The sequence below is a fragment of the Heteronotia binoei genome, chromosome 13 (genome assembly GCF_032191835.1).
Source record: "Heteronotia binoei isolate CCM8104 ecotype False Entrance Well chromosome 13, APGP_CSIRO_Hbin_v1, whole genome shotgun sequence".
Taxonomy (NCBI): Eukaryota; Metazoa; Chordata; class Lepidosauria; order Squamata; family Gekkonidae; genus Heteronotia; species Heteronotia binoei.
Genome location: NC_083235.1, coordinates 7,163,685 through 7,179,015, shown reverse-complemented (window position 1 = coordinate 7,179,015; position 15,331 = coordinate 7,163,685). Strand labels below are relative to the sequence as shown.

The 15,331-nt window shown below is 49.7% G+C and overlaps 1 protein-coding gene across 1 annotated transcript in view; it reads right to left on the bottom strand.

Annotated features, from left to right (window-relative positions):
* Positions 1–15,331, bottom strand: part of DNMT1 (DNA methyltransferase 1) — a 106,013-nt gene that overhangs the window by 67,540 nt on the left and 23,142 nt on the right. Inside the window, exons 9-15 of the mRNA XM_060251980.1 lie at positions 15,133–15,216; positions 14,928–15,037; positions 11,871–11,989; positions 9,064–9,156; positions 7,535–7,686; positions 4,566–4,753; positions 433–622 (exon numbers count right to left, since the gene is read on the bottom strand). Coding sequence (XP_060107963.1) covers positions 433–622; positions 4,566–4,753; positions 7,535–7,686; positions 9,064–9,156; positions 11,871–11,989; positions 14,928–15,037; positions 15,133–15,216 — 936 coding nt within the window. The remainder of the gene's footprint in view (positions 1–432; positions 623–4,565; positions 4,754–7,534; positions 7,687–9,063; positions 9,157–11,870; positions 11,990–14,927; positions 15,038–15,132; positions 15,217–15,331) is intronic.

Genomic DNA, 15,331 nt, shown 5'->3' with positions numbered 1-15,331 from the left:
CTGGAGATGCTGGGGATTGAACCTGGGACCTTCTGCATGCCAAGCAGAGGCTCTGCCACTGAGCCAGGGTCTCAGGCCAAGGTCTTTCCCATCCCCTCCTGCCTGGTCCTTTTAACTGGAGATGCCAGGGATTGAACCTGGGACCTTCTGCATGCCAAGCAGAGGCTCTGCCACTGAGCCAGGGTCTCAGGCCAAGGTCTTTCCCATCCCCTCCTGCCTGGTCCTTCTAACTGGAGATGCTGGGGATTGAACCTGGGACCTTCTGCATGCCAAGCAGAGGCTCTGCCACTGAGCCAGGGTCTCAGGCCAAGGTCTTTCCCATCCCCTCCTGCCTGGTCCTTTTAACTGGAGATGCTGGGGATTGAACCTGGGACCTTCTGCATGCCAAGCAGAGGCTCTGCCACGGTGCCACAGCCCCTTGTCTGACTCTACCTCGCAGACCCCGCAGCGCCGGCGCTTCATGGCGTTCTCCTTGTCTTCCTCCTTCTCATTCTTCTCAATCTGCTCAGAGAAGAAGGTGTCGAAGATCAGGTAGACCAGCTTGGTGGTGGTGGCCTTCGTGGGGCCCTTGTCCTTGTCGATTTTGGTGGGGTGCCGAATGGCCTGCCTTCTCGCAGCTCGCCTGGGAGGGGGAGACAAGAGGTGAAAACTGCATGCTCCGGGTCTTTGCACGCAACTGAAGGACCGCCAAATCCCCCATGAACAGGCCTGACGGCGATGGTCATCTATGAAGGCCTTGCTTTGGATACCCTGCCTTTTGAGATGATGGCAACGCAGGACGGAGCCTTCTTGGTTGCGGCTCCGAAGCTTTGTAACTTCCCCCCCATAGATGCCCACCTGTCCCCTTCTGTTGCCATCGTTTGCCAGCAGGTGAAGACGCTCCCCCCTCCCTGTTTTGTATTCCCTCAGTGATCCCTATTTCTTATCCGCTGTGTTCTGACATCGTTGTTTTAATGCGTTTTAAAATATGATATGAATCGGGTTACGTTTTAAATTGTTAGCTGCCTGGGTGGCCATGTGAGGGAAGAAAAGGGGAGGAGGAAATACATATTTTGTGAATAAAATCAACCAATCAAGCAGAACCAGATCTTCTTGGAGTACTGTGTACAATTCTGGTCACCCCACCTCAAAAAAGATATTTTAGCATTGGTAAAAAGTGCAGAAAAGGGCAACTAGAATGATTAAAGGGTTGGAACACTTTCCCTATGAAGAAAGGTTGAAACGCTTGGGGCTCTTTAGCTTGGAGAAATGTCGACTGCGGGGTGACATGATAGAGATTTACAAGATTATGCATGGGATGGAGAAAGTAGAGAAAGAAGTCCTTTTCTCCCTCTCTCATAATATGAAAACTCGTGGGTACTCCATGAAACTGCTGAGCAGTCGGGTTACAACGGATAAAAGTCCTTCGTCACCCAAAGGGTGATTAACACGTGGAATTCTCTGCCGCAGGAGGTAGCGGCGGCTACAAATATAGTCAGCTTCAAGAAGGTGTTGGATAAACATATTGAGCAGAAGTCCATCAGTGGCTATTAGCCACAGGGTATAGATGGAAGTCTGTCTGGGGCAGAGATGCTCTGTATTAAGAACATAAGAGAAGCCATGTTGGATCAGGCTAATGGCCCATCCAGTCCAACACTCTGTGTAACACAGTGGCCAAAAGAAAATTTACATATATACACACACACACACACTATGGCTAATAGCCACTGATGGACCTCTGCTCCATATTTTTATCTAACCCCCTTTTGAAGCTGGCTATGCTTGTAGCCGCCACCACCTCCTGTGGCAGTGAATTCCACATGTTAATCACCCTTTGGGTGAAGAAGGACTTCCTTTTATCCGTTTTAACCTGACTGCTCAGCAATTTCATTGAATGCCCACGAATTCTTGTATTGTGAGAAAGGGAGAAAAGGACTTCTTTCTCTACTTTCTCCATCCCATGCTTTATCTTGTAAACCTCTATCATGTCACCCTGCAGTCGACGTTTCTCCAAGCTAAAGAGCCCCAAGCGCCAATTCTTGGTGCTGGGGGTGGGGGGGCACAGGCTTCTAGTGTCCTGACCCCACTAATGGACCTCCTGACAGCACCTGGTTTTGGCCACTGTGTAACAGTGTTGGACTGGATGGGCCACTGGCCTGATCCAACATGGCTTCTCATGTTCACACTCACAGATGCATTCATTTTGTTCTTTTGCGAATGAGGGAGATATGTACTGACATTTCTTCAGATGGTACCCAGCCAATTCATGAAAACACAGGGCAACGACTTAGGGCTTATTCTTATTGAGCTGGTCAGCCTTCTCGTATGGTGGCCAGTAAGTCACATGGTCGAAGGCTCCTCCATATTCCATCCATTTATACCCCGGCCTTTCTTCTCCCCACCTTACGTCGCTCCCCCCTTCTCCGTTTTATCCTCATGACAAGGCAGGTGAAGCTGAGAGTACTTGAGTGGAGCAAGGTCACCCAGCGAGCTTCATACATTAAGAAACTGCCTTATAAGAAATAAGGCCCTTGGTCCATCAGGTTCAGTACTGTCCACTCAAACTAGTGGCAGCTTTCCAGGGTCTCAGGCTGAAGTCTTTCCCATCACCCCCTGCCTGGTCCTTTCATAAAATCATAGAGTTGGAAGGGACTTCCAGGGTCATCTAGTCCAACCCCCTGCACAATGCAGGAAACCTACGAATACCTCCCCCTAAATTCACAGATCTTCATTGCTGTCAGATGGCCATCTAGCTTCTGTTTAAAAACCTCCAAGGAAGGAGAGCCCACCACCTCCCGAGGAGGAAGCCTGTTCCACTGAGGAACCGCTCTGAACTCACAAACACCTCCCCCTAAATTCACAGGATCTTCATTGCTGTCAGGTAGCCATCCAGCCTCTGTTGAAAAACCTCCAAGGAAGGAGAGCCCACCACCTCCCGAGGAGGAAGCCTGTTCCACTGAAGAACTGCTCTAAACTCACAAACACCTCCCCCTAAATTCACAGGATCTTCATTGGTGTCAGATGGCCATCTGGCCTCTGTTGAAAAACCTCCAAGGAAGGAGAGCCCACCACCTCCCGAGGAGGAAGCCTGTTCCACTGAAGAACTGCTCTAAACTCACAAACATCTCCCCCTAAATTCACAGGATCTTCATTGCTGTCAGATGGCCATCCAGCCTCTGTTGAAAAACCTCAAAGGAAGGAGAGCCCACCACATCCTGTGGAGGAAGCCTGTTCCACTGAAGAACTGCTCTAAACTCACAAACACCTCCCCCTAAATTCACAGGATCTTCATTGGTGTCAGATGGCCATCTGGCCTCTGTTGAGAAACCTGCCAGGAAGGAGAGCCCACCACCTCCCAAAGAGGAAGCCTGTTCCACTGAGGAACCGCTCTAACAATCAGGAAGTTCTTCCTAATGTTAAACCGGAAACTCTTCTGATTTAATTTCTGGTCCTGGTCCTACCTTCTGGGGCCACCGAAAGCAATTCCACACCATCCTCTCTAGGACAGCCCTTCAAGTCCTTGAAGATGGTGATCCTATCACCTCTCAGCCGCCTCTTCTCCGGGCTAAACATCCCCAGCTCCTTCAACCTTTCCTCATAGGACTTGGTCTCCAGACCCCTCACCATCTTTGTCACCCTCCTCTGGACCCATTCCAGCTTGTCTATACCCTTCTTAAAATGTGGTACCCAAAACTGAATACAATACTCTAGGTGAAGGTCTTACCAGAGCAGAGTAAAGCGATACCATCACATCACATGATCTGGACACTATACTTCTGTTGATACAGCCCAAAATTGCATTTGCCTTTTTAACCACCGCATCACACTGTTGACTCATGTTCAGGGTATGATCCACTAAGACCCCTAGATCCTTTTCGCATATTCTCTCCCGTCCTATAACTATGCATGGGATTTTCCCTACCGAATTGCAGGATTTTACATTTATCTCTGTTAAAATTCATTTCATTGATTTTAGCCCAGTTTTCCAGCATCTCTTTCAACTGGAGATGCTGGGGATTGAACCTGGGACCTTCTGCATGCCAAGCAAAGACTGAGCCATAGCACCTCCTGGTGGCAGAGTGGTGGATTCAAACCTGGATCTCCCAAATCCTTGAAGTCTAACACTCAAACTGCTGTGTTGGCATTCCTTCATAAAAGTATATTCCCTGCCCTCAGAAAGATAGCACATCAGGGTTCTTGGGATGGGGAAGGAGTTTTCCTCCAGGCCAGGTAGGAGGAGGGTAGGGAACAGTGGCTCTCCAGATGTTTCTTGCCTACAACTCCCATCAGCCCCAGCCAGCATGGCCAATGGCTGGGGCTGGTGGGAGCTGTAGGCCAAAAAACATCTGGAGAGCCACTGTTCCCTACCCCTGGCACTAGATAACCACTGGGGGGTCCCTTCCAGCTCTGTTTCATATCTCTTTGCCCGGAGGGGCGTTCACCCATATAAGCTCCTGGCTGCAGCCAGGACAAATCCACAAAGCCCCGTGCTTTACCCTCCGTGCGAAAGCAAGACCTAGTACGACATGTAGCAACCTCCCTGCAAGTCGGCCCCGAGACAGGCGTTCCAAAGAAGTCCACCCTACCTCTTCCCCAAGGTGACTCCGGCCAGCTTGATGAGGTCCCTCATGCAGGGGGTGATGAGGACGGGGGGCTCGTCGCTGTCTCCTGCCTCGTCGTAGCTCTCCACCTGCTCCACCACAAACTGAGCGTGCCGCAGGAGGGAGTCTTCCGTGAAGCGGTTGAAGTTCAGGCCGGCGGGAGGGACGGTCGTCTGGAGACAACGACAGCGATGCAGCAGAGTTTACTGTACAGCAGGGCACCCCCAGCCTTTTCGAGCCAGCGGGCACCTTCGGGAACCTGACTCAGGGGGTGGGTGGAACCACAAACATGCCCGTTGCGGGAGGCGGAGCCAATCACAAAATTAATCTATAGATTAGACTGGGGTAGCTAAACTTGTTTAATGTAAGGGGAAGGAAAGGTCCCCTGTGCAAGCACCAGTCGTTTCCGACTCTGGGGTGACGTTGCTTTTGCAATGTTTTCACGGCAGACCTTTTTACGGGGTGGTTTGCCATTGTCTACGCTTTCCCCCCCGGCAAGCTGGGGACTCCTTTGACCGACCTCGGAAGGAGGGAAGGCTGAGTCAACCTGGAGTCGGCAACCTGAAAACCCAGTTTCTGCCGGGGATCGAACTCAGGTCGTGAGCAGAGGGCTCCGACTGCAGTACTGCAGCTTTAACACTCTGTGCCACGGGGCTCTTATAAGCATCATAAGGAAAAGGAATGGTCCCCTGCGCCAGCACCAGTCGTTTCCGACTCTGGGGTGACGTTGCTTTCACAATGTTTTCACGACAGACCTTTTTACGGGGTGGTTTGCCATGGCCTTCCCCAGCTGTCTATGCTTTCCCCCCCGGCAAGCTGGGGACTCCTTTGACCGACCTCGGAAAGAGGGAAGGCTGAGTCAACCTGGAGCCGGCAACCTGAAAATCCAGCTTCTGCCGGGGATCGAACTCAGGTCGTGAGCAGAGCTTAGGACTGCAGTACTGCAGCTTTAACACTCTGTGCCACGGGGCTCTTATAAACATCATAAGGAAAAGGAAAGGTCCCCCTGTGCAAGCACCAGTCGTTTCTGACTCTGGGGTGATGTTGCTCTCACAACGTTTTCACAGCAGACTTTTTACGGGGCGGTTTGCCATGGACTTCCCCAGTCATCTACACTTTCCCTCCAACAAGCTGGAGACTCATTTTACTGACCTCGGAAGGATGGAATGCTGAGTCAACCTCAAGCCACCTAACTGAAAACCCAGCTTCCGCTGGGGATCGAACTCAGGTCATGAGCAGAGCTTAGGACTACAGTACTGCAGCTTTAACACTCTGCGCCATGGGGCTCTTCCAGTTTAATGTAAGAGCCACACAGAATAAGTATCATGCCTCAAGACATGAGCATCAATTGTTTGAGAGAACGAAGGAAGGAAGGGGGGAGGGAGGTGGAGGCGCAAAGAAAGCACCTTTAAATGCATTCACCAAGCCATTTGCTGTCTTGGTTTGGAGAAGTGATTTAAAGAGAGAAATGCCTTCTTCAAGCTCACTAATGGGGTGGTTTGGACTTCAGGAGCCACACGTAGCTCCCAAGTCTGGCCACCCTGTATTAGACTTTTATCCTCCTCCTATTCCCAGCAAGTGGGGCTCAGGGCCGGGAGGGCGGCCGTGCCGAAAACTGACTGAAACTCTTTAACGTTTCAGGCAGGAGCTCTGCTTGTGATGGGACTGGAGACCAAGCCCTATAACGAAGAAAGGCGGAAGGAGCTGGGCCTGTTTCGCCTGGAGAGGAGGCGGCTGAGAGGTGACAGGATCACCATCTTCAAGTCCTTGAAGGGCTGTCATCGAGAGGAGGGTGCGGAATTGTTGCCGCAGAAGGTCAGACCAGAACCAACGGGTTGAAATCACATCAAAAAAGTTTCCAGCTCAGTAGTAGGAAGAACTTCCTGACAGAGCAGTTCCTCAGTGGAATGTGCTTCCTCGGGAGGGCGTGGGCTCTCCTCCCTTGGAGGTTTTTAAAAAGAGGCTAGATGGCCATCTACCAGCCCCGTGGCACAGAGTGCAGTACTGCAGTCGGAGCCCTCTGCTCACGACCTGAGTTCGATCCTGGCGGAAGCTGGGTTCAGGTAGCCGGCTCCAGGTTGACTCAGCCTTCCATCCTTCCGAGGTCGGTCAAAGGAGTCCCCAGCTTGCTGGGGGGAAAGTGTAGATGACTGGGGAAGGCAACGGCAAACCACCCCATAAAAAAGGCTGCCGTGAAAACGTGAAAGCAGCGTCACCCCAGAGTCAGAAACGACTGGTGCTCGCACAGGGGACTACCTTTACCTTTAGATGGCCATCTGACAGGGGGGTTGGACTAGATGACCCTGGGGGGATCTCTTCCAACTCTATGATTCTATGATTCTCAGCATGCTTTTAAAAATGAACATTTCTTTTTTTTTAAAAAAAAAAAACCACCTTGCAAATGCATAACTGAACATATGAACATATGAAGCTGCCTTCTACTGAATCAGACCCTCAGTCCATCAAAGTCAGTCTTGTCTACTCAGACTGGCAGCGGCTCTCCAGGGTCTCAAGCTGAGGTTTTTCACACCTACTTGCCTGGACCCTTTTCAGTTGGATGCCAGGGATTGAACCTGGGACCTTCTGCTTCCCAAGCAGATGCTCTGCCACTGAGCCATGGTCCCTCCCCAATTCTGCCTGTTGAGCTAAGAAATGCTCAACTGGCAGTACCTGGCAAATCTTCAATGGCCGTTAAGGAGTTCTGCTGGCACTTCCTGAAAACTTTTTGGTGGGCACCATGAAGGGCGGTGGCAGGTGTCACGGTGCCCCGCGGGAACCATTTCGGCGACCCTTTGCTGTACAGCTTTAAATATACATCTGGGGAGAAATGGAGGCTGCCCATTCCCGTCCCCACAGGAGGGCCGTTTGGTGGTTGTTAAGCTGGGCTTCCTACTGCTTCAACCAGCTCGGGGTGGGGGGGTTGGAATCCGGAGCTCCTCCTGTGCCAAACTGACCTCGATCTTGTTCAGCAAGTCCTCGTAGCTGACGTCCGGGTTGTTCTGCAGGAATTCCACCACGATCTTGCTCATGTAGATCTTTTCCTGCATCAGCGCGAAGATGGGGGCGTACTCCTCGCTCGACTCCATCAGGATGTAATCGGCAAAAGCTGGGGGCACAAAGAAGACGTGGGGGGGGGGGGGTCTAAGGCAGCGGTCCTCAACCTCTTTGGCACCAGGGACTGGTTTTGTGGAAGACAATGTTTCCACGGACCAGGGGAGGGAGGTCAACGTTTTCGGGATAATACAATTGTGCACTTTATTTCTATTAGTTTGGTGTGGTGGTTAACTGCGCGGACTCTTATCTGGGAGAACCGGGTTTGATTCCGCACTCCTCCAATTGCAGCTACTGGGATGGCCTCGGGTCAGACATAGCTCTCGTAGGAGTTGTCCTTGAAAGGGCAGCTTCTGGGAGAGCTCTCTCAGCCCGCCCACCTCACAGGGTGTCTGTTGTGGAGGAAGAAGATAAAGGAGATTGTGAGCTGCTCTGAGACGCTGAAATTCAGAGTGGAGGGCAGGATATAAATCCAATCTCTTCTGTCTCCTTCTTTCCTTCCTCCCTCCCTCAAGAGCCAGTTTGGTGTAGTGGTTAAGTGTGCAGTCTCTTATTTGGGAGAACAGGGTTTGATTTCGCACTCCTCCAATTGCAGCTGCTGGGATGGCCTTGGGTCAGCCATAGCTCTCGCAGGAGTTGTCCTTGAAAGGGCAGCTTCTGGGAGAGCTTTCTCAGCCCCACCCACCTCACAGGGTGTCTGTTGTGGAGGAAGAAGGAGATTGTGAGCCGCTCTGAGATTCTGAAATTCAGAGTGGAGGGCAGGATATAAATCCAATTTCTTCTTATTATTTTTACTGCATTGTAATATATAATGAAATAATTATACAACTCTCATCCTGGTTGCTGACAGGCCATGGATTGGTACCGATTGGGGACCCCTGGTCTAAGGAACGGACCCAGCCTCAAATTCACTTACATCAAGTTCACCCCATAAGAACATATGAACACAGCATTTACCCCTCAAGGAATCACTTGGAAAGGCTCAGAACTGAAAACTGTTTGCGCACTTCCCTCATGTGAAATGGTTTTGCCCTATTTGAGCCAGTTTGGTGTAGGGGTTAAGTGTGCAGACTCTTATCTGGGAGAACCGGGTTTGATTCCCCACTCCTCCACTTGCACCTGCTGGAATGGCCTTGGGTCAGCCACTGCTCTCATAGAAGTTGTCCTTGAAAGGGCAGCTTCTGTCAGAGCTCTCTCAGCTCCATCCACCTCACAGGGTGTCTGTTGTGCGGGAGGAAGATAAAGGACACTCTGAACCGCTCTGAGACTTGGCGTGGAGGGCGGGATATAAATCCAATGCCGTCTTCTTCTATTTTGAGAGGCTTTCCCTTTGAGAGGCACACAAGCAGGGCAGATGCAAAACCCAGTGCGGACACAATTAACCGCTGCTTGCAGTGAAGGCAAACCGATCCTCCTCCTCCTGTGGCCTTACCTGTGGTGAAGCCAATCAAAGCCTTCTCCCCTCCGTCGAAGCCGGTAATCCACCAGGCGTTGATGGGACCCATCTTCTTAGCCCGGACACCGCCTGAATCAAAGAAGCAGGAAGAGGTCAACACAAATCTGGGTCTCCCTAGATGCCCATCAGCAAGCCCTCAACTTAAAAGAAGCCGAGTTCAAATCCAGGAGCACCTAAGAGACCAACAAGATTTTTAGGGTTTGAGCTTTCAAGAATCAAAGATACTTCCATCAGATGTAAGCAGGAATGGAGGTCTCCGAGTCCTTGTACCCCAGTCCAAAGGTGGGAGGCATGTTGCAAAAAAGGAAGTCGGGATGGAGAGGCATAATGCAAAATGCAATCAGCTTTGATTAGAGCAGAGGAGAAATGCTCAGGGGGCAGCTCTAACCAAGCTGGTTCCTATATGCCACGAAGATGAAAATGGGGTGGCACTTACCTGTCACCACTGTTCCTCGAGTGATCTGTGCTGACACATATCCCTCCCTCCTACCCCTCTGTGAACTCTTTGTAACTTCGTGCCTTAGGTTCTCCGGTAGCGGCATGGAGAGAACTGGGGGAGTAGCACCCCTCCTCCCAGTCAGGTGATCTTTTTAGCGGGAAAGCTCCTGAGGGAGGAGGGGCACTCCTAGTCTATTAGAAAGCTTGGAAATCTTTTCTGTGACAGGCCTGCCCTCCATCCTGTCTCACACAGGGGCCAACCAGTTCCTCTGGAGGGCCAACAACAGGGCAGAGGCCGAGGCCTTCTCCTGAGAAGAACATCAGAAGAGCCCTGCTGGGTCAGACCAGTGAGGGTCCATCTAGTCCAGCCTTCTGTTTCACACAGCGGCCAACCAGTTCCTCTGATGGGCCAACAACAGGGCAGAGAGGCCGAGGCCTTCTCTTGAGAACAACCTCAGACGAGCCCTGCTGGATCAGACCAGGGAGGGTCCATCTTGTCCAGCCTCCTGCCTCACACAGTGACCAGCCAGTTCCTCTGGAGGGCCAGTAACAGGGCAGAGAGGCTAAGGCCTTCCCCTGAGAAGAACATCAGAAGAACCCTGCTGCATCAGACCACTGAGGGTCCATCTAGTCCAGCCTCCTGCCTCACACAGTGACCAGCCAGTTCCTCTGGAGGGCCAGTAACAGGGCAGAGAGGCTAAGGCCTTCCCCTGAGAAGAACATCAGAAGAGCCCTGCTGCATCAGACCACTGAGGGTCCATCTAGTCCAGCCTCCTGTCTCACACAGGGGCCAGACAGTTCCTCTGGAGGGCCCACAACAGGGCAGAGAAGCCAAGGCCTTCCCCTGAGAAGAGCATCAGACGAGCCCTGCTGGATCAGACCAAGGAGGGTCCATCTAGTCCAGCCTGTTGGTCGGCTTGGAGAAGCCATTTATCTCTTTAAATCGCTTTTCCAAGCAAAGCCAGGGGGTGGATTGGGGAATGCATTTAAAGTTGAAGTTGTTTATTGCTACCTTTCTCTCCCTCCATCTATTTTCCTTCCTTCCTTTCTTAATTTCTTCCTTCCTTCCCGTCTTGTGGCTCTTAATGTTAAAACACAATTTTTATTGGTAACATATGGTAATAAATCTGTATCTAACAACTTTTAAAAAATTATCTACCCCATATATTACTTTCCACCCACCCCTCCCCCCGTTACTTGACCCCCGCCAATGTTATTTACTTAAAATGCAAATATTTAAAGGTACCCTTAACTATTAAAACTCATTTAAAGGTACCCTTAACTATAAAATTTATATTCTTCTTTTTAAAACTTAATCATTATCAAAAATTGTCCAGTGTCCTTTTATTTTCCACTCTTTTTCTACATATCTTCTAAACTTTTTGCACCCTGTCTGAAAAGTTTCTAAATCATAGTCTCTTAATATTCTTGTTAATTTGTCCATTTCACGCCATGTCATAACTTTTATAATTCAATCCCATTTCTCTGGGATTTTTTCTTGCTTCCACAACTGCGCATACAATGTTCTAGCAGCTGAAAGCAAGTACCCCTGTCTTGTGGCTCTTAAGCACCTGATATTTATTCTATATGGCTCTATTATTAAGCAAGTTTGGTCACCCCTGTTCTAGTATTTGGGGAGAGGGAGAAAAATTCCCCAAGAAGAAGATATTGGATTTATATCCCGCCCTCCACTCCGAAGAGTCTCAGAGCGGCTCACAATCTCCTTTACCTTCCTCCCCCACAACAGACACCCTGTGAGGTGGGTGAGGCTGAGAGGGCTCTCACAGCAGCTGCCCTTTCAAGGACAACCTCTGCCAGAGCTATGGCTGACCCAAGGCCATGCTAGCAGGTGCAAGTGGAGGAGTGGGGAATCAAACCCTGTGAGGTGGGTGGGGCTGAAAGGGCTCTCACAGCAGCAGCCCTTTCAAGGACAACCTCTGTGAGAGCTATGGCTGACCTAAGGCCATTCCAGCAGCTGCAAGTGGAGGAGTGGGGAATCAAACCCTATGAGGTGGGTGGGGCTGAGAGGGCTCTCACAGCAGCTGCCCTTTCAAGGACAACTCCTGCGAGAGCTATGGCTGATCCAAGGCCATTCCAGCAGGTGCAAGTAGAGGAGTGGGGAATCAAACCCTGTGAGGTGGGTGGGGCTGAGAGGGCTCTCACAGCAGCTGCCCTTTCGAGGACAATTCTGTGAGAGCTATGGCTGACCCAAGGCCATTCCAGCAGCTGCAAGTGGAGGAGTGGGGAATCAAACCCGGTTCTCCCAGATAAGAGTCCGCGCACTTAACCACTACACCAAACTGGCTCTCCAACAAAGGGCGACCCTCAAAAACAGCTACGCTTACCATCCAGGCAGGGGTTATCGTCGTAAATGGGCTTCACGGTGCCGCTGAAGTAGAGCTCGATATTTCGTTCTATCAGGCCGGTATCAAAAGGACACAGGTGACCTTTACGATCGTAAACGCTGTTCAGAAAAAGTTGAGATTTTTTTTTAAAAAAAAAATGATGAAAGATATTGATAGAGAGTATTTACACAAAAAAGAAAAGAAAAGAAATTAACAAAGAGAATTGCTATTACACAATAAACAATTCATAATAGTTCTAATCACTGCCGCAGATTTTATAACAATTCATACTTCCGGCTAGCCCATACCTAGCCTATATTTAGCTAGGATGACAACTTGAGGTAACTGGCCAGCCATCTGTTTACAGGAAACTGAATTACTCTGTTTTTAATGTTTTTAACTGTTTAAATATTTAACTGTTTATACTTGAAATTGTTTAAATTTTATTGTTGGAAGCCGCCCTGAGCCATTCGTGGGAAGGGCGGGATATAAATCTCAAATAAAATAAATAAATAAATAAATAAATAAATCTCCTGATTAGAAAGGAAATAAATTTGATCTCAAAAAGCCCCGTGGCGCAGAGTGGTAAAGCTGCAGTACTGCAGTTTGAGCTCTCTGCTCACGACCTGACTTCGATCCCGGCGGAAGCTGGGTTTTCAGGTAGCCGGCTTGAGGTTGACTCAGCCTTCCATCCGAGGTCGGTAAAATGAGTACCCAGCTTGCTGGGGGGAAAGTGTAGATGACTGGGGAAGGCAATGGCAAACCGCCCTGTAAAAATGTCATGATGCGATGTCACCCCAGAGTCGGAAATGACTGGTGCTTGCACAGGGGACTTACCTTTTTTTTTTTACTAAATTTGATCTCTGGCTTAAAGGACCTTTATGCTGAAGCATACACTACTAAGAATTGCGAGTGGAGTCTGCTGTCCTCGTTACATTTTGCTCCAATAATTTATGAACAAAGACCATCTTTGTGCCCATCCGTTGCCTCCTTTTAGCTGCTTACAAATGGCTATTTTTCCATACCCATGATTAACCAACATTTCTGCAGCCCGATTCCAGTAGATGGTATAGGAATAGGTTTCCTTGTGACTAATAATCTTATTTATTTAATATCTTGCTTTTCTTCCCAATGGGGACCCAAAGTGGCTTCTGCATCATTGGCGCAGAGTGGTAAATCAGAAGTACTGCAGTACTGTGGTCTGAACTCTCTGCCCACGACCTGAGTTCTATCCCAGCGAAAGCTGGTTCAGGTAGCCGGCTCGAGGTTGACTCAGCCTTCCATCCTTCCGAGGTCGGTCAAATGAGTCCCCAGCTTGCTGGGGGGAAAGTGTAAAAGACTGGGGAAGGCAATGGCAAACCGCCCTGTATAAAGTCTGCCGTGAAAATGTTGTGAAAGCAATGTCACCCCAGAGTCGGAAACGACTGGTGCTTGCATAGGGGACCTTTCCTTTCCTTGTTTATTTTATTCCTGTCTTGTCTTTGTCCCGTGGCGCAGAGTGGTAAAGCAGCAGTACTGCAGTATTGTGGTCTGAACTCTCTGCTCATGACTTGAGTTCTATCCCAGCAAAAGCTGGATTCAGGTAGCCGGTCCAAGGTTGACTCAGCCTTCCATCCTTCCGAGGTCGTTAAAATGAGTACCCAGCTTGCTGGGAGGAAAGTGTAAAAGACTTGGGAAGGCAGTGGCAAACCACCCCGTAAAAAGTCTGCCGTGAAAACGTTGTGAAAGCAACGTCACCCCAGAGTCGGAAATGACTGGTGCTTGCACAGGGGATTTTTCCTTTCCTTCCTCTCCTCCCTTTTACTCTCACAACAACCCTTATGAGGTAGATTAGTCTGAGAACATGCCACCTGCCCAAGGTCACCCAGCGAGCTTCCAGAGCTCAGTGGGGATTCAAACCTGGGTCTCCCAGATCACAGTCACGACCCCATGATTGGCTCGTGGCGACAGCCAAATTTCTTAAAACATGAGCGTGCTTCTTCTCTAAAGACTCCTCTACTTGGGGGAGTACAGTATAGATATCTCAGATTCAACAAACCCAAACAGCTGTGTTCAATGACGCTACAAAGAGTATACAATGTCCAAAGAAATATATTCAACAAACGTGTACAATATTGGTATACTGGCACAATCCTTGTTACAGAAATTCTTTTTGTAATAAAGCCCTTAATTCAAACAGCCTCTCAGTGGAGGGATAGGACCCAAACTTTGAATTATGTGAAGCTGGTAAACTGAGTAACGTCGTTAATGGGGACCCCGAAAGGAAGTTATACACAATTTTTTTCTTTATATGTGTTTGGAATGAGTATGTGAACAGAATTTTCACTTGAAGGAAATAGAACTTACCTGAGGAAGGGCCACGAACTGCAACGTGCTTCAAAATCTGGAAATCGCGTAGTGTGCGGAATTATAATCTTAGGCTATTTGTGTGGAATTATATTTTGAGGCTGCTTTCCAAGAATATATATTCATCTGAAGACAACTGTGAGCATTGTTTGGCTGGAAGGGCTTTACTACGAAAAGAATTTCTATAACAAGGATTGTGCCAGTATACCAATATTGCAGGGGTGGCCAACGGTAGCTCTCCAGATGTTTTTTGCCTACAACTCGCATCAGCCCCAGCCAGCATGGCCAATGGCTGGGGCTGATAGGAATTGTAGGCAAAAAACATCTGGAGAGCTACCGTTGGCCACCCCTGCAATATTGTATGCATTTGTTGAATATATTTTTTGGGACATTGTATACTCTTCGTAGCGTCATTGAACACAGCTGTTTGGGTTTGTTGAATCTGTGACACCTTTTCAAGTGTTTTTTAGAAAGTGGGCAGCAAGGCTTCAGATTGGCTGGGCAGATTTTTTTTTTTAAAGGTTGCTGCGGCTACAGCTGCTACCACAGCAAACGGATCTTCACTGTGTGACTGAAGGTAAGCCTGGGCAGGCATTCTACCTCCTGCCGTGATGGTTTTGTGGCTCTGCTTACCCAGCTGCGGCAGAATTCCAAGGATGCCCACGGGCTCAAGAAGGTCACAGAGCCCAGCCTTACAGCGAATCAGCTCACCTGAAGGACGTCACTTTGTGCTGGGGCAGGTCGTCGTAACTCTCAAAGCCGTCTTCGTTGGCGTCGAAGATGGACAAGCGCTCGTCTGTCAGCATCTCTGGCTCGTCCAGCTGGGGAGAGAGAACGCGCTGCCTGTTGATTTCTGACACCGAATGGGCCAACGCGGGATTCTTGCCCCGTGGCGCGTCTTTGGTGGGATACTTACTGCATCATCAGGATCCCCCTGGAAAAACTTGAGGTCGGGGTCGTCCAGGTACTGCCTGCAGTCGGCGCACTTGGGAGGGGTGGTCTGGAAGAGGGGGGACACAGCAGGGGCCGTCAACGCCACAATCTGTCCAGAGTGGCTGAAATCCGTAGCTAATAGTGTGTTCCAGTCTGGTACGCTAAATTTTACACTGCGCTGG